General features: G+C 39.9%; 1 protein-coding gene and 1 long non-coding RNA gene across 2 annotated transcripts; both read right to left on the reverse strand.

The window, feature by feature from the left end:
- Positions 1-526: 526 nt before the first annotated feature.
- On the reverse strand, positions 527-9,091 carry LOC147448291 (laccase-4-like). The gene is made up of 7 exons (XM_086524142.1): positions 8,891-9,091; positions 8,645-8,796; positions 8,205-8,452; positions 7,965-8,093; positions 7,286-7,878; positions 6,241-6,601; positions 527-1,186 (listed from the first exon to the last, which is right to left on the reverse strand). Exons 1-7 carry the CDS (start codon positions 8,990-8,992, stop codon positions 1,056-1,058), a joined length of 1,716 nt encoding a protein of 571 aa, XP_086380268.1. The 5' UTR covers positions 8,993-9,091; the 3' UTR covers positions 527-1,055.
- Positions 9,092-20,539: 11,448 nt separating this feature from the next.
- LOC147448292 (uncharacterized) lies at positions 20,540-21,271 on the reverse strand. The gene is made up of 2 exons (XR_015189746.1): positions 20,912-21,271; positions 20,540-20,815 (listed from the first exon to the last, which is right to left on the reverse strand). It is a non-coding gene; the product is annotated as an uncharacterized LOC147448292 (long non-coding RNA).
- Positions 21,272-22,338: the final 1,067 nt, after the last annotated feature.

Genomic DNA, 22,338 nt, shown 5'->3' on the forward strand with positions numbered 1-22,338 from the left:
ACTGCACCCTTTTCCTAAACCATAATAATGTAGAGTTAAACCTCCAGCTTTTGATACACCCATATTGTATTGTCACAAATATATATTACGACCCTCCATATATAGATATAAGTAATCAAAACATCAGACATCTATCCCTTGTAGGAAGAACTTTATGCAAAACACATTCAGAACAAATAGCTAGAGCCGAACATACAACACTTTGCATCACTTGTATCTAAGAGTGCATACTGGAGAGAGAGAGAGAGAGAGAGAGAGAGAGAGAGAGAGAGAGAGATGAAAATCCACATATAAGAAGGAAGAAAATGCAACATTGTATTTAAAAAAATTCCTTAAAATTTTGAAAAGAACTAAGATCAACCTAGAGTAATGCTCTATTACAACACATATAGCTATGCACCAAACATTTCACGATGGATTTAAAGTAATAACAAACTTCTTGATGTTGTGCTCTTTGAGTCAATTTCATATTGTAATAATAAAGCTGAAAATAAATTTCACGTGCTCTTGTAGTAATTTAAGAAGTTTGGAATCAAATGGACATCTTCCACTCTAGAAGTAGGATTAAGTACATTGTTGCAAAAACATTCAGAACTATGGAAATGAGAACAAAAATGGCATAATCACAAGATTTGACTTGAAGGAAAGAAGTGATGAATGGTGAGATTTTTGAGTCACCTTCTTTAAACACATAATTTGTGCTTCCTTGCATCATGGCCCAAAATTCTCACCTTCCACCTATTTGGCCTAAGAAAGGATGGACTCGAATGAGGCACCCAAATTCTCAATTTGGCAATATGGGGACTATGAAAGGGATTTACAAGATGAAAAGGCTGCGTGTAGCACAAAATGCGGCCAACTACTTGTTTATTTTGTCTAGGTAACATGGTAACTGGCTAAACCAGATCAATCTTGAAGAAAATGAGGACTTGAGCAATGGCTTCATGGACTGACAAAAAATGACACTAACTTAAATTGCATGGCCCCATGGTTATTGAAATCACTCAAGATTTGTGTTTTTCATGCATGATGAAGGAATGTCTGGAGTGTTTGTGCTAGCAAACTGGAAAGTCCGATGGTGGGGGAGGTAGCGTCTCACTTGGGCCGACCCCATTCAATGTTATGAAAGCCATGTTCATCCCCCATGATGTATGAATATCGAAGTGGCAATGTACAAACCACACGCCTGCATAACAAGAAAAAAAATCATCAAAACATGCCATCATGTTGCGCTTTGTAGCATTTCTTGTGCCATCTACAAGCATCATCTGAGTTGCATTTTCATACAGAGGTGGTGACCTTAGTTTGAAGTGCAATAATCCTCTAGATAACTTCCATGGACACTATTTTTCTTCAAATTGTGAAGGTTTTCTTGTTAAATGATTTTAGAAAAAATAATAAACACAAAATTCATCACACTTTTTTTGTGGAGATCAAAGAATAGTTCTCTTATGTATTATGGTTTATGACATTGAAATTAAGCTAAAAATTACTTTCAACTATGAAATTCCTTATTTTGCATGGGCAAAATAATTCACTAAGTAAAGATGATCATAGACAACATGTTTGATGGAGCAAGTTATTAGATATACATCGTTCTCAGAATAAACAAATCTACACAAATGGATTTCAATACCACTGTATACCCAAAGGTCAAACATATTAAAAAAATCAGTTATTAAATAAGAAGAAATCAGTTACCAAAAGACATCAATCTAAAAAAGAATAAATGTAAATATAAAGATACAAAAGTATGTTTTACAATGTGAATATCTCCTAACAAATTCTTCCACAAAAATATATTATAAAAGGCTACTTTATTGAGGTTTTTAGATAAGAGAGATATCCTTAAGAAACTGTCTACTTAAAACCCAACATTGGCACTAGGGAGATGCACCTAATTTGGTTTTGCGTTTGAAATAGGCACTTAAGAGTAGATGAGGTACATATTGGTATAGAGTCTGATAATGAAGCAATGATAACTTTAAGAGCGCCACACATTGTACTTGGATTAAGGAGCTACAATATGATTAATTGTCAAGGGAAGACAACTACCACATGGGAGGGGTAAGAGGTAAGTCTTCATTGAAGTGAGATTTTGACGTAACTATAGCAAATGCACACATGTATTGGGGGCCGTCGCAGGAGAGGAGAGGAGAGGAGGAGGGGGGGGGGGGGGGGGGGGGGGGGGGTGTTGGTTTGCGAATCCAATTGCACCTCTTTCAGGTGCATTTAGAGGAGGGAGGAGGGGTAACTGTTTTAGAGGGTAACTTAAAACAGTTACCCCTCCTCATGTGGAGTCCTTACAAGGTTTTTATAAAAAAGTTACGAAAGTTCATGAAAATGGCAAGTCCTTAACTTGAAAGGAAGCTGCATTTAGAATCACATAAGTATGATAATTAAAGATAGCAGCCTCAAGAAAAGTTTTCAATCACAATGATCAATCTACACCTGAAAGAGTGGCTCAAAAAACCCCTACATTTAGAAGTTTCAAATAATGCCAACTCTGAGTCTATTTATTGTGAGGCTTCATCCTTTAGTACATTTAATTAAATCTCGTTATTTTTGAGATTTTTACATGGTTCAAATAGCCCCCCCGCCCCCCCCCCCCCCCCCCCCCCTCCCTCTCATATTGTGGTTAGATGTGCTCTTATTCTTTTGTCTCACGCTAAAAGGCAGGCATGTCGATTCTCTCGCTTTCTTGGTCGCTATTGCTACCATATGCTTTTCTAGATATTATTATATCATCGATGTTTCTCGCTAGGGCAACAAAACAGCAGGGTACTGTAAGCTTTTTTGTATGCTGTGTTGTTAGCACTTTTGGGTAGGCTTGTACAATAGGCTTATACAGGCTTGATTGCTTCAACCTTTGGCCAACGCATTGCTCTTGCTTCACGCTGCTAGGGCAAACTACCGATTGCTACCATCCTATTCTCGTTAAGCTTAGATATAAGAAAAGATATAAACCTACATATGAGATATATTAGAGTTAATCGATGGTATTTGAAAGTTTTACATAAAATTCTGTAAATTTTGTAGGTTTTCTCACCTTCAAAAACTTGGCAAAATTCAAATTTTGTGTAGGGTTATAGGGTTACACTAAACGTACGCTTTTTTACCACAAGAGTGAAAGAAAAATCATTTTTACAACCTTACACAAGTAGGGCCCTCCAATTTTTCTTTAAGCTTAGGTATGAAAAAACACAAAACAAACCTACATATGAGATATATTAGAGTTAAACTGAGTGTATTTGAAAGTTTTACATCAAGTTTCTATAATTTTTAAAGATATTCTCACCTTCAAATTTAAAAATTGAGAGGTAAAAGTCAAAATTTGTATGTGGGATTACACTAACCTTAGGCTCTTTTCGAGCACTAAACCTCAAGAGTCAAAGCACTCTTCAAAGAAAATCATTTTTACATCCTTACACAAGTAGGGGAAAACAAGAAATCTATATATAAACTGTATTTGGAAATTTCATTATTGAAAATAGAAATGAATAGGTTAAATGCTATGTTGGTAAGAACCACAATGTAATAAATTGATCAAAATATATCCAAAAGCAAATTTCTTTATCTCTCTCTCTCTCTCTCTCTCTCTCTCTCTCTCTCTCAATAGACTAGTATGCTACTAATTGCATCCTACATTTTATGTGTTTCACAAGGAGATGTCATGCTTATTAGAAGAGACCTGTTATGTATACCAAAAAATTTAAAAGGAATCTTTCAATTTTTTAGCCTTTACCTTTTTTTAAGCCATCTAGGAATACCTTTTCTTAGATTTTTTTAGCTATTAGGAATACTTTGTGTGTGGTTCAACAGATCTGAAAGAAATGACACCCAAATTATGAATGGATATATGTGTAAGAAAATCCTGAGAATTTGCTACTTTTCAAGACACTGTTGTCTTGTAATAGTCTTAATTGAGTTGTGTATTAAAAACACAAGCAAAATTAGCTTACCTCGTTCAACTGATCCTTGGGTTTTATATATAGGAGGTAGATACATTGGACCTAGCCATTTATTTGGTAATCTATGTCATATCCCAAACATTAGCCTTAAAATAGGATTGACTTTTTGGATTGTTTCATTCATCTCCCTTATTTGTATATAAACACATTTGAAAAATTTATATATACACTTCTATTAGTTTTTCATAGAAATGTCTTTTTGTAAGAAATTATGCACTTAAAATTTTTCTTAATGAAATTATAAGATGGTACAAGTTTGAAACCTTGAAAATGTTTAGTTGATGGATATTGGCCTATAAATGCGTTATAGACCTTAAGTTTTTTCCCGTAGCCTCATCATGTTAATGAAAAAGGCTTTGAAATACCAAAATTTTGTTCAAGAATTTGATTTTTTTATTATAAAAAAAATCTAGTATCGTAATTAAGCTATGAAGCTTAATTTTTTACTATAATAAGTTTTTTTCTATCCATACACCTTGAAATCTATGCAAAATCTTATTTTGATGAAGTTATATTCAATTTATAAAGTTTTTGTTAAAACTGTATTAAATTTTTATGATTTTTTCATCTTAAAACTTATCAACATAACCTTAATTTGGAATTAATTTTAGAAAAAGTAAAATTAGGCTACGTTCTTCACCTCATAGCTGACCTAAGGTATGAACGTACTTTCGAGGTTTTTGTCTAGCTTCACCAAAAAATTATAACAAGTTGCTAGAAAAACGGGACTTAGTGTCTCAAAACACTTATATGTTAGATTACAAGACTAGTATTAACTGTATGTGAATTCTGACTCTTCTCCTGACAATCCAATTGCAAAAAAGACCGATAACTCCCACCATTTCACTCACGTGTGTGATCAAACTAATGAAATCAAATCATTCGCGTCAAACCTCCTTTTACAATTACTATCGTCATGTGAGGTATTTATTAAGTTTACTTTGATTAATCCCATCTTTTCGTGTGAATGGTTGAAATCAGGGCTAGAAAAAAACATTTTTCCTAACCGAAGAAAATTAGGGCAAACTTGAAACTCTCTCGATTTTTAGATCAAAATTTGAAGCTTTTGCCGATAATTACACTAAAACTTGTGAAAATTTCTCGGTTTTCTTCAAGGCAAGCTCAAAATCTAACCTGGATTTTGAAATTTCAACCGGTTAAAATACACAAGACCCCGGTTTTTTTCCAACACTGGTTGAAATCTTCCTTTGCTTTTGGTTTGTCAATGCGTCCCTTTATTTCAACATCTTAGATGTCTTCATAGTTTTTCCGTTTTATTGTTTTAGAATGCGATTGTGAGCTTTTACCTTGCTAAAAAAACAAGGCAAGTACATTTCTCATTGGATCTTATATTTTAGTTTCTTTTGGATAGTAACTTTAAGCAAATTTTATCCCCACTTTCTTTGATATTTTAGCTTCTTTTGGCATGTGTATGTTGAGAATCATTGCACATGAGTACACGTGTGCGTATACATACGCGTGCACACACACACACACACACACAAAGAGAACAAAATTAATTTTTAGACAAATTATAACTTTTTGTAATATATATTTTATTTTTCTCTTTCTCACTAGTTTAAATATAAAGTATTTCTAATGGCTTCAAAAAATATATATTCACTGCTACCTCTACCTGAATAATAAAAGGCACTCTAAAGAAAAGAAATCGTTGAAAGAATAATAAAGTAGAAAAAGAACACAAACATACGAAAATACAATAGACCATCTATTCTATATATTAAGAAGAGAGATATTCAAAGGGCCATGTGACGCAATTTCCTTTATCCAGTAGTGTGGCCCTACATCTTCGGCTAACAGTGCGCACGCAAGGGGAGAGAGAGAGAGAGGGAGGCGGCCTTCGGGGAGACGGCCGAAGGCCGCCGGCCACACTAGTCTCTTTTTACATGGACACAAAATGTCTCTTGACTTTTCATTGATTTCATGTGTCTTTTCATGTCCTAAGTGACCCTTCACATTAAGTGCATTTCCTAACCGACCTTTCACATGACACATATGCACTTAATATGTTTTGAAAAGATTGTTATTTATTCGAAACTTGGGGGACCCTAACTAAAAGGCCGGTCATTTTAAATTCTAAATTGAATTGTTACTAAACCATATAAGCATAATCATTTGAGTAATTAACTTTTAGAGCATAAAAAATAGAAGGCGAAGAGGAGTACCAGGTCAAAAACGAACAGCAGTCCGATCAGTTTTAATTTAACCTTTAGAGCAGAAAAAATTAGAAGGGGAAGGAGAGGAGTACCAGGGTTCACAGCTCGGAAGCGAACAGCAGCCCAACCGCCAAAGGGCACAGACACGGTGTTACGGTAGACGGGGTTGACGAGGTTGAAGGAGGCAGGGTCGGAGGAAGCATTGTAGGTGCCATTGCCCATGCCCACGATGTAGAAGTTCTGCCCATGCAAGTGGATGGGGTGCGACTCGAAGAAGAGTGTGGCTGTGTCCTGCCATACCACCTGCACCGTGCTGTTGAAGGGAATCACGCGCACCCGTGTCCCTGGCAGGGCCGCCTTGTTGTCCGGATTCACCGCAGTGTAGTCGTACTGAAACAATGGCACATCAGGGAAGTCCGTTGTGTACACGCCGCTGATGTTGTTGTAATAGGCCTGCACACAAGAAGATTTAGAAATTTTCTCATGTAGGAAAACGGAGTCTTTTCCAGTGTTTTCCATACAATGAATAACATCCTGAGCTTCTGCTTGAGAGGCCCCGCATACCTAGCTAGGTACGATTGGGAGCCGGTGACCCAGTGGTCCCCTGCCCCCAATCGAACCTAGCTAGGTATGCGGTGTGTCTTTCACAGAAGCTAAGTCACAATGTGAGAATTATTGTGAGAATTTGTGCGAAACTTCTTATGGCAGAGTGCAAGGGCAATTTCACAATCACATCAAAATTAACCCTCTTTTATTGCCTGATGCGCGGCATCTTCATTTTTGCGTTTTGTTATGTTATATATACTAAAAAGGAAGGTTAGAGAAATGTCACATTGGTTGTAGCCTAGTAGTATATGATAAGCTCTGATTGTAACGAAGAATCCTTATAACGAGCTGGAGTGCAGCTATCAGCTTCCCCGTTCATGACAAGAACGTCTTCAACGCGGGCATGACAACATCATTTTGACAAGAAAAGTGCCCATCCTTTAACCCTGCGCCTACATTATTCTAGGCATGTGCAAAGGATGCATGTCTTGCATCCTCTTTGATGTGAGAGAGCGTTTTTCTCACTATGTATATTACGCAAGACACGGGCTCCATGCCATTTACCTGTACAAGTGATGTGAAGCTGCTCACCTGCAAAAGGGACACGTTGGGAGAAATGAAAGTGATGTTGCTCATGCTGGATCTGATGAGAGTGCCATTGGGTCCTGCACATGTTTGGTTGGCTGGGCATGGCTGGAGCGAGTAGCCAACAGTGTGAAGCAAATCTATATCTGCAGTCTGTGGCACTTCATAGTAGTAGTACCCTAGTGAGTAATTCTTGCCCCTCAGACTGCCAAAAAAATTGTCCACATATGCAGTGTCGTTCACTGCTGGAAATGTCGGAAGCACTAACGGGGGTGATCCTACAGTTGCTCCAAAGTAATTCAGAATGGCAGTTGCTGTAATGTTGGGGTAAGGGACCACCGTTTGATTGGGCGGTGAGTAGACGGATACCGCCATGTAGTATTGCCCTATTGAGTTGTTAGTTGTCAAGAGCACATTGGTGGTCTGGCCCGGTGCAAGCACAACCACATCAGTCTCATAAGGCTCGATGTACTCTGCATCTGCTTCCACAACTGTCAGGCTGTGGTTGGCCACAGCAAAGTAAAAATGGAAGTTCATGCCCGCATTGATAAGCCTTAACATTATTCTCTCCCCTTGTACCGCATTGTACACCACAGTCCCTAAAATGTACATTGCAAAAGGTATCAATCTTGCTCACAAAATGTTCCATATTCCAAATTTTAGAAGCAGGAGTTGAGGGCTTTACCATTGGATGAGCAGTTGTAAAGGTCTCCTGGTTGCCCATTTATTGTGATGGCGTCAGAGATGTTATAACCTGCTCCTTGAGCCAAGGCTTGCGCGATGATATCCTCGGTGTTTGCATTCCACCACTCACCTACAAATGTTATGAACCAAGACAAGCGGAAGGTTAGATTGCCATAATCTCTACAGAGCTTGCACAAATATGTAAGCAAAGAAGAAAAGCTTCAAAGTGCAGAAAATTTACCGAAGATGACAGGGGGTAGTTCCAGGCGGGGCTTCTCAAATGGGTAGGCAACCTTATTTTTCTTGAGGATGATGAAGGCACCATAGACACTGGCTCTGAGCCAGCTCTGATGCGCATGCCAGAGGAGTGTGCCACGTTGGTCAATGATCTGAAATCGGTGCACATACGACCGATTGGTTTGGATGGGACATTGTGTAATGTAGGAAGGCCCATCCGCCCAACAAGACAGCAACTGCCGGACACCGTGCCTGTGTTTCAACATGTCAAGATGGGATCCTTGTCACTCACAGCTTTAGCATTGCATAACGTACACAGAAATTCACAAATTCGTATAAAAGACAAATCAATTTGTTAAAATTTTGTTGGTTTTAACAAGCTTGAGCTCAAGGAATTAGTGATGAGCAAGAGGGTAGTAAATTTATTCTATCTAGGTGGCTTACCAATGAATGGTAATGTTGTAAGGAGATAGATTTGTGACATTGACCACCACCTTGTCTCCCTCCCTCACATAGCTGGTTGGCCCTGGAAATTCTCCGTTGACGGTGAGAAGGGCCTTCGTGTTGCAAAGGCGAGTTACATTGGTGGTTTGGACCTAAAAACACAGTTGAGAGGAAGTCTTAGAAGTAAACTTAGCTGAGCATGGGGTCTTGATAATGGTTGGATTTCAAACCATTTTACAAAAGTACCGTGAAGTTGAAGTAACGAGTCCTTGCAGCAACATTGCTACAAAGGGTCCCAAAGACAAAGAGTAACACAAAATGACGAAGGTTGCAGAACAAGGTTGTCATGATGCTGTTGGTGTAGTTCTTGTGTGTGTGTGTGTGTGTGTGTGTGTGTGTTGTGGGGGGGGAGAGTGTATTGTGCGTTTATGGGGGATCCTAGCAATAAGCCTCGGTTTCAATTCATTTATACAGGAGCATACTGCAAAAGCATGTGTGTGAGTGTTTGTCGAGGGTGACACACACACACAGAGAGAGAGAGAGAGAGAGAGAGAGAGAGAGAGAGGTCTCTTTCTAGTGTTCAGTCCCGGACCAGGCTCGATCCCCTTAGCTCCCAGCTTTAGAGCAAGCGGTCAGAGTCCAGCAGGAGTCAACTGAATATCGAATCGACTTTCAGGTGATGGGGCCGGGGCCAAACAAGGTGGGGTCCAGCTAGCTAGCCTTGATGTTTCAACCAATTAAGGTTAAATTAAACAGCAGATACCAGTAATTATGATACACTGGTCTCTTTTCCCTTTTGTTGTTGGAGTGAGTGTCTCTCAGGAGTCAGCATATAATTTGACAAGGCTGTGGAACCATTGATCAGTAGGCCTAATGTAAAAGGTTTGTGATGTAGGCCTACTCTCTAAACAATTCAAGTTTCAACTCTTCTTAAAGCCGCCTCTCTCTCTCTCCCCCACCACACGGTTCAGCAATAGGCAGTGGTCGTAAAAAGTCTGTCTCAGCTTGAAATTTGGAAATTCTACAATGCGCGTTGAGAGCATGGGGAAGGGGCAAAATAGTAATGATTTTCTTTTCAAAAGCATAGGTGATTTCTGTCTAGATCTAGACATATTGCTGACCATGTCCAGCTCCCCTCGAACTCTGACCCAGTCTCACATATCCAGGTTGCTTTAAAATTCCAAGGTTGTTAGCTCATTGGATGATTGGACCTTAATTTCCAAGGTTAAAATTTGAAAAATGGACATTTAAGTTGCAAATGAAGGTCATTTTAGGGTTGCTCCCTTCCCACAAACAAGAAGGCCCTTGAATTAAATCACTGACTGTTTAAAAGGACTTGTTGGATGGCATTTTCGCGCCTACTAGTACTAGGCTCTAGCCTCTAGGGCTAGGTAGTGGTTGCTACTATAGCTAGATCTCACGAGCTCTCGTGCTGTCCTGGGCCTGACTAGTTGTAAACTGCCTTAACAGCAGAGTGACGTACCTTGAAACTATGGTGAGTTACAAACATCACACTGCACAGCCCCACTCCTAATAACCAATACAAGAAAAAAAAGAGGATCACATGAGTACTGTACTTTTCTTTTCTTTTAGGCTTGTGCATCGCTAACTTGCCAGCCCACGCCACTTTTTCTTCTCGGCTCCGAACAGTCACTACCAATAAAATTGAACGAACAGCCTTCACTCTCACTTGTCATGCACTGTACTGTGCGTGCCCACGATTCCTCACCCGTGGGCCGTGAGTTGGAAAGAGCTAGCTATAGCCGGTATATAATATATATATTGTGTAATTTGCAACAAGCTTTTGAACAAAACAAAAAACAAGAGTTGCTAACAAGCGCCAGTCAAGCCGGTTGTTGCCCACACAAATTATGGAGGCTCAGGGATAAAACAAACCAAACCCCTATATATTAGTAAGGCCGCCATTCATTATATCCTTTATTTTGTGCAAATATTGATCATATAGCGGTTTATACAGCTAAGCTAGATAAAATTTATCCATTAAATCTAAGGGCACACTAGCATCTATCCGGCTTTTGGGAATTGCGACTGGTAATTTTTAGATGGCAACCCGTTTGCCTCTGGGCACTGGGTAGACACCAATTAGGTCTAGGAGAAGGAGCAATGGACTCGTAATTTTGGAATGCCAAATTGTACTCTTCCTCGGGTGGCGAGTTTGAAACACATACATGCATAAATATAATACTATGGCCCCCCAGGGCATGACCATTAGAACCGTTTCCAAAAAGCCTGCTTGGAATCTTGGATTGATATGAGCAATCTTCATCAGGCAAAAGAAGTATTGCTTTAGAACTCACCTTTTTTGCAACACTCGGAGCAAAACAATATAAAGTTTGATTTTGCTCTCCCCCCTAAGTAGTAGACTAACAGTTTCTGCCGCCTCATTTCGGGCTTGTCTTTTTGACAAAAGCAGGCTGCAGGGTCTCCAAGCTACACGACAGCTATAGTCTGTACAGAAGAGCGGCCTACGGCAACGGTGCCCAAAAAGCGCTCAATTTGAAATATTCGCAGCAGCGCAATGGAAGCTTTGAAAGGCAGAACGCATTCCAAGTTGTGGCGATTGTAACCCCCAGGCAGCTTCAGAATCCTCAAATGCTCGCATGCATCGCCAGCATCGCGAACCTCGCCTTTTCCCACACCATCACGAAACTATTTTGGAGGCACAGTGAGGTGTTTCCGCTTTGAAAGGACATGTGCAAAGTTGAGGTGTTTCCACGTTCAAAGTATTCCAAAAAAAACTATTTTAGAGAGAGAGAGAGAGAGAGAGAGAGAGAGCTCTTTGTGCAAGGGAGAGCTGCATGCTCCCCAGGGCCCACCTCTGTCGCCCTCCCTCATCCTGCTCCTCCCCCTGGCTACCTTCGCCAGCTCCTCTTCTCTCCGCCAGCAAACTGGCCTTGTGGACACATACTATAAGCCCCCATCACACATCCGTGCCACAGGAGGTTGCAAACCTGAGGCTCATGGGCTAGAGAGAGAGAGAGAGAGAGAGAGAGAGAGAGAGAGAGAATCTCTGCCCCACAAATTTTCCTTCTACTAGTACGGCCGGCCGCCTTCAGCAGCCCCTCTCTCTCTCTCTCTCTCTCTCTCTCTCTCTCTCTCTCTTTATTGCATGCACACCAGCTACTCTCATTTTTGGAATTTAGCCTTCGAATTCATCTCGCAGATTTTGACACGTGTAGAGGGCTCTCCCTCTGCTGTTATAGAATACATGAGATTCCTGTCGCCTTCGATGGCGGTGCTGTCTACAGTAGCAAAAACAAAGAACTTACGCACAAAGCCATGAGCATATATTTCACCGATTTTGGAACTAAGGCCTTTTGTCTCGAGTTTTCACCTTCAATATTCAATCCTTGACTTAAGATGATCTATGTGCCCTTGATGACAATGTTGCTTAATATACACACATTTCATGATTGCACTTTGTGGTCATATAGTTTTCGTGCCCCTAGATCTAGAGCTCCATCTCTTTCATCATTATCCTCCCTCCAGGTGTATATATGTTTACACCACCTTTATTGCATGCTTAATTGAGTCTCATCCATCTCAAGGTACATGGATGCATCATGAGGTTGTGCATTACAATACTTGAAAAGGAACATTTATAGAATTGTATCTAGAGAGAGAAGACTTAGAGAAGAACTTTTTGTTGAGAGAAAAAAATCTGACCAAGTAAATATAGAGAAGGGAAAGGACCATGCATCACCTGAGAAAAGGTAAACGGATGAAGCTACTTTGAAATGTGAGATCAAGGGCTTCTTATCATGAGTCTTCACTACTAAGATTGACTTTTGGATAGCGAGGTTGTGAAGAAGTAACACCAAGTACTTTTAAATTGGCTTGCAAGACAAAACTACTTCAATCGTATCTTCCATGATGACTCAATGCTTGTAAATACAGAGAAGGGAAAGGACCATATTGCATCACTTGAGAAAAGGTAAACGGATGAAGCTACTTTGAAATGTGAGATCAAGAGCTTCTTATCATGATTCTTCACTACTAAGATTGACTTTTGTATAGCGAGGTTGTGAAGAAGTAATACCAAGTAATTGTAAACTGGCTTGCATGACAAAACTATTTCAATTGCATCTTCTACAATCACTCAATGCTTGTAAAGCTAACACCCTTCTCATGCCTGCTTGACCTACCTCTTGCATTAAGCTATTCAGAAGAACCTTATGTCACAGTACCCTGCCATATTCTTCAAGGTACCACCGTTCTTGCAATGCTTATGGTGGTCTCCAACTGCCATGCATATTCTTCAAGGTACCAAGGATCTTGCAAAGCCTGTGGTGGTCTCCAACTACCTGCATCAAAAACTTGAGGCAAAAAGCATTGTTGAAATGTTGTCGCAATACACAAAATCCTGCATCTCACAATCCCCCATCTCTTCCCTTGCTTTAATACCTTACCTACTATGGTGCTGCCTGTTGAAGGCTATGGAATTCTTATGCGGAAGGGAAAGCAGACCCCAAAGCTCGCTTATATCGAGGGAGGCTCAATCGAGCCCCCACATGGAGGTCAGAAACGGTCCATGCCTTGAGATGGGGGAAGATCCCATTGTTCAAGGGGTTGAATCTATCGTTTAGGTGCATGCCTCAAGTGTTGACGTCGTTCAAGGGCCATGCACGCAAGTCAAGCTCGCAGTGCACTTCATTTGAGGGCTTTTTTGTTGGCAATGCCTGCAGATCAAGGCTTTGGCAGCCACGTTCGCAGTTCAGTAGCCACGTCCAGAGGTTAGCATAGGCTTTCGCAGTAAGACGGTAGAGCCACGTCAAAGGGCCAGTGCTAAGAGGGCAAAGCCACTTAGTAGAGGAAGGGAAAAAGGCAAGGGTTTGATCATTGTGGTTGCAAGCATTTGCAGCCACATGGATCAGACTCTTGTCTTTTTAATGTAGGTTTTTGAGTGCTTGGCATGTAATTTGTCACAAATTACCTCGCAAAAAAGACAATTATATATAAAGAAAATGAAGCAATTCATCTCCACAACCTACATAACCAACTCAAATTCTGGTTTTAGCATCTTGTATTGATAAACAATCAGTCTTCGTATGGAAAGCTACAAACAGTTTTATCTTTGGAGACAATTAAACTCACAACCAAGGGTATTTTGGGAATTTTGGAAAATTTGAAGAGCATTTTGGGAATTTATGACAAAATAATGGGGGCATATTGGGAATTTTTAAAATTTGAGGGGTATTTTGGAAATTTCCTCAAATTAGAGGATTGTTATTGGTAATTTTTTCCAAAATCAAATATAATAACATTAATAACCTATGCTACCTTAGTGTGCCACAGTACAATGCCAGATAGCCATGAATCGAAGAGGTGTCGGCTACATCTCAGTAAGGATACAAAGTTCACCCCCATGAGCAAGATAGGTTGATCGCAAGGACTGATTGCTAGCAAGCCGAACATGGGTGCTAGGTAGCATATTTTAGTAGGCTACATCTGCGGGCAGCGGCAATAATGGCCGTCTCTTACTCTTTTTTTTTTGGTCGAGAGACTGTTGAACCCTCTCTCCACACATTGCCAACTCATCGATTAGAGAGAGAGAGAGAGAGAGAGAGAGAGAGAGAGAGAGAGAGAGAGAGTTTCACAGGAAATGAAAGTGTCTGGGAGGGGAAAGGGCCGTAAGGTATAGCTAGATAAGGCGCAGGAGCCAAGCGTCATAGGAAAGCTCTGCGAGAGAACATGCAGGGAACATGCAGGGAATTTCGAAGCTTGCCAGGGGAGGAGACATCAAGAGAATCAAACTGAGTATGCTCCTATTTTCTGCAAATCAAGTGGCTTCTGTGGTTGTTGGTCTGCTGCCCCAGGTTTTGGGACTCTTGGCAGTGAGTGTGCAGCTGGGCAACTTGAGCGAGAGCAAGAGCAGGTGCAAGAAGGCGGTGAGGGCAAAGAGCAGCAATATGGGAACGTTGCTTTTTGTAGGCAAGGTGTGAGATTGTGAGCCCATTGGTCAAGGGTAGCTAGTGGTGGTGGCCCGCATATTTAAGGGTGGGATGGCAATTGCAGCGCGCAACATGTGCGCTATTTGAGGGCTTGGCCGCTGCGCCCATGGCAGTGCATGTGTGCACTGTTCGAGGAATTGGTAGCGAGTTGTGCTCTCTTCGAGGGTTGCAACCCTGTGCCTTGTCGTGCGTTCTTCAGCAATCAGCCAACTCAACATGGAGTGCCATGTGGATTCCACGTGGGCTGCTCTAAGAGTTGGCTACAGGCTGTCGAAGTTGGATGCAGCTCTTGCACGGATTTGCTGCCACATGGCAGCAAACCCTCTAACTTTAATATAGATATAGATACTGCTCGCCTTGCCCTCGCACTCATGCTCTCCCACACGTAGGACAACAACGCTCTTTATAGAGCATCAAATCTCCACAAAAAGCATGTTGGACAACCCTCGTCACTATATGGCACAGCTCTAGCCAGGGGGGAATCTATGGTGGGAAAGAGAAGCGGATATCACAATGCAATCTCAACAGTCCGTCGACTCTGTGAACTAGGGGTGAACTCAAGGCCAAAATGGCACCCCGAGTTCATTCCTAGTTCACCCGTCTCGTGGGGTGTGGGTCGAACTTAGGACGTTTCGATTGCCACACGAATGTCCTACCACCACGATAGTGCGCGTCCCTGCCCATGTTGGCATGGCACATGATCACACCCTAGTTTACCCGCTCCTAGTTCACCCTTATTTCACCCCCAGTTCACCCACCCCTAGTTCACCCCCAGTTCACTACATGATCCGATGGCTGAAATTAAAGCCGCCTCGCTCCCCCAAATTTGGGCCCTAGATCCTCTCTGAGCCAGAGCCGTGCCCTATAGTGACGAGGCGAGAGAGAGAGAGAGAGAGAGAGAGAGAGAGAAGGGCCCCACCACCTTTGCAATCATCGAGGCAGAGGACATGAAACATTTGGACTCCTCAAGAGTCACCACATGGGGGAGAGAGAGCAAGCGACGACATGAGAGTCAACAATCAAATCGATGGCCTATTTTCATTTTTATCTCTCTTCCTATGAATCTTCTGGAAAATTTTAGAGGCAAATGGATTATATTTGAAGGCTTTTACACTTAGTTTCTCCAAATCCAAATGTTGTAGGTTTTCTTTACCTTACAAAGTTAACACTAGTTTGGTAACACTTTAAAGCGTTCCTTTTTTTTTTGTTGCTTTTTAAAACAATGTAGAAAGTTCTTTTATAGAAGATATCTAACAAGGTGAAGAGGCACCAAGGTCTCCTAATTTAAGGGGGAAAGAGGAAGAGTAAGTTTAAATAAATCCCTACAATCATATAGAATTTTGTTGTGTTTTAAAATTAAAGTGAATTATCTATTTTTAAAAAGTGACTCATGACTCACTTAAAATAAAATACATTAATTGAAAGATGTCCAAGATTTTCTATGCCGTCATCGCCTAACCCTCACTTCTTGCTTGTGTGTCACCAAAAACTTCTCTCGCTTGCGTATTTCCCTTCTCTACCTCTCGACATGTCCCTACAAGCTTGAAAATCGGTCTTCTATGCAAGCTTGCACCTAAGCTTTCCCCGCCATTCATGGACTTGTACCTACGGAACAATCCCCTTCCCCTATGTCATCTCCACTATGCCTATGTCGAGGAAGGACGCAAGAGAGAGAGAGAGAGAGAGAGAGAGAGAGAGAGAGAAGAGAAGAGAAGAAGAAGAAGAAGAGATTATATTCGCCTAAGTCTTATGAAGCATTCTTTGCTCGACGAAGAGAGAGAGAGAGAGAGAGAGAGAGAGAGAAGATATCCCTAATTGGGAGGCATGGCTTCCATGTGGTTTGGCTCCCCCTTCTCACTCCTCTAACTCTAAATCTCCTCAGACATCTTCTCATTATCGAAGCCACTAATGGGCCATTTTTTTCTTCTTCTAGTCGATACTCCTACTCACAAATTGTTTATATTACAAAGGACCCACTTAATTAATAAGGTGAAAGGTGCACATTGCACATCAACATTTTGAAACAAAATAAAATATAAAAGAAGTAAATAAAAAGACACATTAAAACTTTAAACAAAAGTATATTTTTAATTTTTTCGTATTATAAGAAAAGATAGACTAAATATGCATAGAAAATAATAAAACTTAGTGAAATGAATTTTGTTAAAGTCCTTCAATGAAAGCAAGGAAGTAAATTAAAAAGACACATTAACAAAAGAATATTTTAATGTTTTGGTATTATAAGAAAAGATAGATGTAATAAGCATAGAAATAATAAAACAATCTAGTGAAATGATTTTTTTGCAATCCTTAAATGAAAGGATCCTTTATCGCTACACAGTGTTTAAAAAAGTATTTTTGCCTAAGCGGTGAGTTTCCTCCTTATACAAATGCAAACTGAAAATACTATTAGAAATTTACAAAAATTTTGAACTATTTTCTAGTATATTTTATTAGGTTTTTGTTCCTTTACCATTCTTGCAACCGGCTAATCTTTATTTTCAATTGGCTCAAGGCTAAGCTCCAGTGCTCGAAAACAACCTAGGTTTAGTGTAATCCCACCTACAAATTTTGAAATTTACATAGAGCGTGGTTTGGTGGTACAAAAAAGGACCTATTTTACTTCTACCGATGAAAAAGTGGGGACTGGCAAAATTTTTATAGTTTATGTCAAAACTTTTCAAACGTTGTGTTTTTAGATTATCCTTTTGAAGATCTATCCACTGATATATAGTGTGATAGGTAGTTTTTCATGTGAAATGTAAAAATTGTAGCTCAAATATTTGTCAAAGGTGCTATCAAGGACAGTCCTTTTTGTACCACCAAAGCGTGCTTTTACTGCTCTAAATTTTATATTTGAAGGGGAGAAAACCTACAAAATTTTGAAAAAATTAGTACAATTCGATGTAAAAACCTTCAAATTCTACCAATTTACCTTTGTTGTTTCACATATGTAAGTTTGCCAAGCTTTTGGAAAAAAGTTTTTTTCAAGCACCGCTAAGCTCACACACAACTTTGTCGAACATTGACCTCTCATCATGGGATCTAACTCCTATGAGTATATTGTTTCAACTTTTGTTCTCTAGAGTCTTCTTCAAGCATGCCCAAAAGAGTAAATGCACCTTTGAAGAATAGCTTTCTATTCATAAGACTTTTGAGGCCCTAAGCCTTAGGGACACTTGTTTTACAAAGAAAACTAAACGCCCTTCACCATTTAGGGACTAAGGCCCTTCAATATGCAAAAATATTTTGATAAGCTTAATAAACTAGCTAAAGTATCTATAAAAATTATAATTGTTTATTTGTGAACATGAACTCATGAAAACCACCTGCGTAAAATAACAACATATATTTTGTCGCAGCACATGAAGGTATTTCTGTGGAAGGTAATTTGGGGTGCTCTACCGACGGGGGTGAAGATTCAAGAGAGAGGGATTGGGACAGATCGATGCTTGGGGTGCAGGTTGGCTAGCAAAGATCTGGCTCACCTATTCATGGAATGCTAGTGTGTCCAAAGGACATGGAAAATTGGTTTTTTCAAGACTGATTTATTCCTTGGAGGTAAGAATTTAGAAAGTCATGCTCTCCTCTCATCAGCACTCAAATTGTCAGGTACTTCTTCTTACATAATGTATGCCAGACAAGGAACCACCGAGTGTTCGGAAAAAATCATTTCCCAAACATACAAAATGCCTTTCCTTGAATTTGCCAAGAGGAAGATTTAGAAAATTAGGTTACTTTTTTAGGTTTTTATATTATTTTTCTCTATTTTGGGACAGAATTTCTCCTTTTCCCCTTGCGCTCAACCGACATTTTGGAAATTGAAAACGGCAAGATATTAAGCTGAGACATATTTTTCACGAACACTGCCACCGTGTGTTTGAAGGAGATCCTGAAGTGGCAAGCTTCGAAGAAATTATACAAAAAAGTAAAGTATTAATATGGACGCTCGGGCGAAAGCAAAACTCGGATGATTGGCTTAGGATTACCGATGCCTTGTACCAAGGATAAGAGGGCGGGCCGTTAGGGGTGGCTCCCCAATTAGCTGATGTAATTATGGTCTCTCAATGATGTCATGTCTCAACACGAGCATGACAAGATCTTGTAATTTTTTGGGATGATCAATATAATTCACTCACAATTATGAGTTTTGTCCAAAAAAAAAACATTTTTCTTTTTTAAATGCAACATTTAACCGCAAAAAAAAAGAACAAAACGCAAGGAATAATCCATATTAGCTATTTAGGCTCCTGCTTCACATTTTTGCAAGCTTCATGCCAAAGAAAACTGTAATTAAATAGGAAAAGTTGTTTGGACCGATATGCAACTTTTGTAAATTCAATTCTTCACCAAGTAAAACATGTCTTTCACGCAATTTTACAATTTTATGCTATCAATTCTATCAATTCATTACTTAAACACTAGTTCTGTAATTGGACACTTAAGTGTCCTGAGACACTAAAGTGTCATGTTTTCCTTCCAAGTTTTGACAATTTATTTGTCAAGTTAGAAAGAAGTTTTTTATACCTTGCTTCTATCATAGGTTGGTCATGAGGGAAAGAAAACACTCGATTTTTCTCCATGTCAAAATACAATCCATATAGATAAAATTCTCGTAAGTTCTGAGTCATGAATTTTAGTAAAATTTCAAACTGTTTTGTCCAAAAATTGTAAAATTCTTATATCTTTTTGTAGAGATGACCCTTTTTATGTTTGTAAAAGCCAAGTGTTATCATTTAATGTTACAAAACACTGGAATGCACTTTAAAGACAAGTTTTCAAGTCACAAGTAAGTTATAGATATAAAATTTCATACTTGAGCATATGTTGAATTAGAGCATAATTTTGGTCTTCCAAAGCTCTGCTCATGGAATTGGGACTATTCTAGTACAATTTGACAACTACAAATGGCTTTATATGTTGAAACCAAGTAACTACGTATTTTTTGGGCTCCTTAACTCAATTAAATCTCGTTGCTTGAACTCTATCTTGAATTTTTTATCGTGAAAAAACTCTTGAAAATCTTGAGTTCTCCATAATAACATTAAAACCAAGGTTTTAAACACCCCAATTATGTATGTACCATGTATTTCGATACATTTAGTTGATCTACATAGAAAGTTTGATATTATTTGAGATTTTGAATGCTTATGTCTCAAGAATGAAAGTATCAAGGTTCTCTCTTATGGTGTTTTGAATATTTAAAATAATCCAATAATTGTTGCATATCAAAGCCCTTTTATTTGCCACCTTGAGTCCTAGATGGAAAGGATAAGTAATGCATCACTTTCTAAAACTCACAAATACATCAAAAACATATTTTTCTTTGTATACAACGATATGCTTGAAATGGCTATATCAAACATATAAAACTTTCCATTATTTTATATACTTCCAGGTCAATTTTTTTTCACATGATACTTTCAATTCTCTATAGCAAAGTTGTGGAAAAGACACCCAAAATTTTCTACAAGGTCGTTTCATTTTTTCTTGACCTTATAAAGTTGATTTCTTAAAACCATCAATCGTAGTCTTATGAGGGTCAACTTGATGAGTATAGTTCTTGATCATGGTAGATTTTAAAATGCAAAGTTATATTTTTAAAAGACCCTCTAACTAACATATTTAAGAATATCAAGAAGGTTTTCTTAAATAAACTGTCTAATGCAAGTAACATTTAATTTAAATTTGTAAAAAAACGACACTTACGTGTCCTGTGTTGGTACCAAACTAGTGTTAAAAGTATTAATATTTGATGTTCAACTAAGTTACATTTGATAAATTATATCAAATCTTCGTAAATGTGCATGTTAAAGTTCTCATTTTAAAATTATGAGAGATTATCCTCAAAGTTGAGTCATTCATTGAGCTTTCTTTCTTTCTTTTTGCAAAACCCACAATTAGTTGGTGGATATATTATATAACCATCAACAAAAATTACAACACAAGACGTACACAATACGAGCCAGGCCATCAAGCGATTCACTATAGTATGAGATCCACAACATTCATCGAGTACGGGGGCTAAATAGGGGAGCCACCCCATTGCAGCAAGACCAAGATCAACTACCAGGCAAAGTGAGAAGAAGAGAGCTTACTATCGCAAAAGAGCGGAGTCCGAGCCTCCATCACCAAAGGGGGGTAAGGGGTGCCACCATGAGTCTCTGGCTGCCACCGAAAGCGATCATGCCCTCGATTGCTAACAAAGCACACGCCAAAACAAAACAAAATGAGTACCATTGAGCAGTGACCAGCATACCAAACACTCCCAAATCCATTGGAACAAGGCCCATACCCAACGAGGTGTGACCCACCCTCTCCAAGCCTCCAAATCAGGGTAGCCATTAAGTCAAAGGGTTTCTGCGCCAACACGAGACACTGCAAGTCCGCATCACTCGTCGACCACCATCGTATCCAAGGAGGCATGAAGCAGCCCAGTACCCAGAACTGAACAAGAAATCGGATCACGAATCCAACCACCTCCACAAATCATCCCCAACTGAACCTTGCAAGCGATTTTCAATTGCAGGAAGGGCGGGCAGTGGCACAGCCCGGGCGCAAAAAAACGGGCTTCATCTAAGACGCCCCTTCCTGCAAAGGCAGGCTGAAGCAGTCGAAAGCTCCTTCCTCGAAGCTTCCCTGCTCGCGGACCCAATCTACCCCAGCTTGGCAAACTGTGAACCTATACTGTTCAGCGCACTGCATACACTTGCCCCCAGACAACCCACCAAGGGCCCCCCAACCCAGGTGGCATTGTTGGAGTTGGCCATCATGATGTGCATGCAAAACAAGGGTGGCACCCTTAAACCTAGCCCGACGGGAAGGCAATCACATCATTGAGCTTTCTTATTCATTATTTCTTTAGCATAGTGGGCAATTCCAAATCGCTAGCCTGTCATTAGCCCCCGTGGCTCCTCTTTTTAAAAAAAAAAAACTAGCACTGACAAGCTCTAAAATTAACTATGCCGTCAAAAGCTACCCGATCTTCTCCACACGCAGTTCGTAGGTTATAGAGCTTGTTGGCCAGTATGTATGTTAATTGCGGTTCACTTGTCAGGGCACAACAAGTTGTTGATGAGCTTCCCGTCCGGGATGTCGTCGTTTGGACTGCACTTATTGCAGGATATGCCCGACATGGGAAGGGTCACGAAGCTCTGGGCTCTTTTCATCGCTTGCGAAGCGAGGGCCTCTCTCCGGATGCGGTCACCTATGCTTTGTGCCTTCAAGGCATGCGATATTATGCAAGACGTTGATCTGGGCAAACAAATTCATGACAAGATTGTTAGTCAGAGGTTGTTGGAGAAGAATGTCGTGCTTGGCAATGCATGTATGCTAATTGTGGTGTACTTTGGAAAGCATAACAAGTTATGGACAAGCTTCCCAACCGAGATGTCATCTCTTGGACTGCATTAATTGTAGGATATGCCCAACAAGGCCAGGGCCAGGAAGCTTTGAATTGTTTCCATTGTATGCGAAGTGAGGGTTTCTCTCCAAATGCAGTCACCTATGCTTGCATTTTGAAGGCATGTGGCATTATGCGAGACATTGGTATGGGCAAACAAATTCACGAGATGAGATTGTCAATCAGGGGCTGTTGAAAAGAACTGTCATGCTTGGCAATGCTTTGGTTGACATGTATGCCAAGTGTGGTGTACTTTTGAAAGCTCAACAAGTTCTTGACGAGCTTCCTGATCAAGATACGGTCTCTTGGAATGCATTCAT

Source organism: Adiantum capillus-veneris, chromosome 11 (assembly GCF_014529385.1).
Source record: "Adiantum capillus-veneris isolate H3 chromosome 11, ASM1452938v2, whole genome shotgun sequence".
Classification (NCBI taxonomy): Eukaryota; Viridiplantae; Streptophyta; class Polypodiopsida; order Polypodiales; family Pteridaceae; genus Adiantum; species Adiantum capillus-veneris.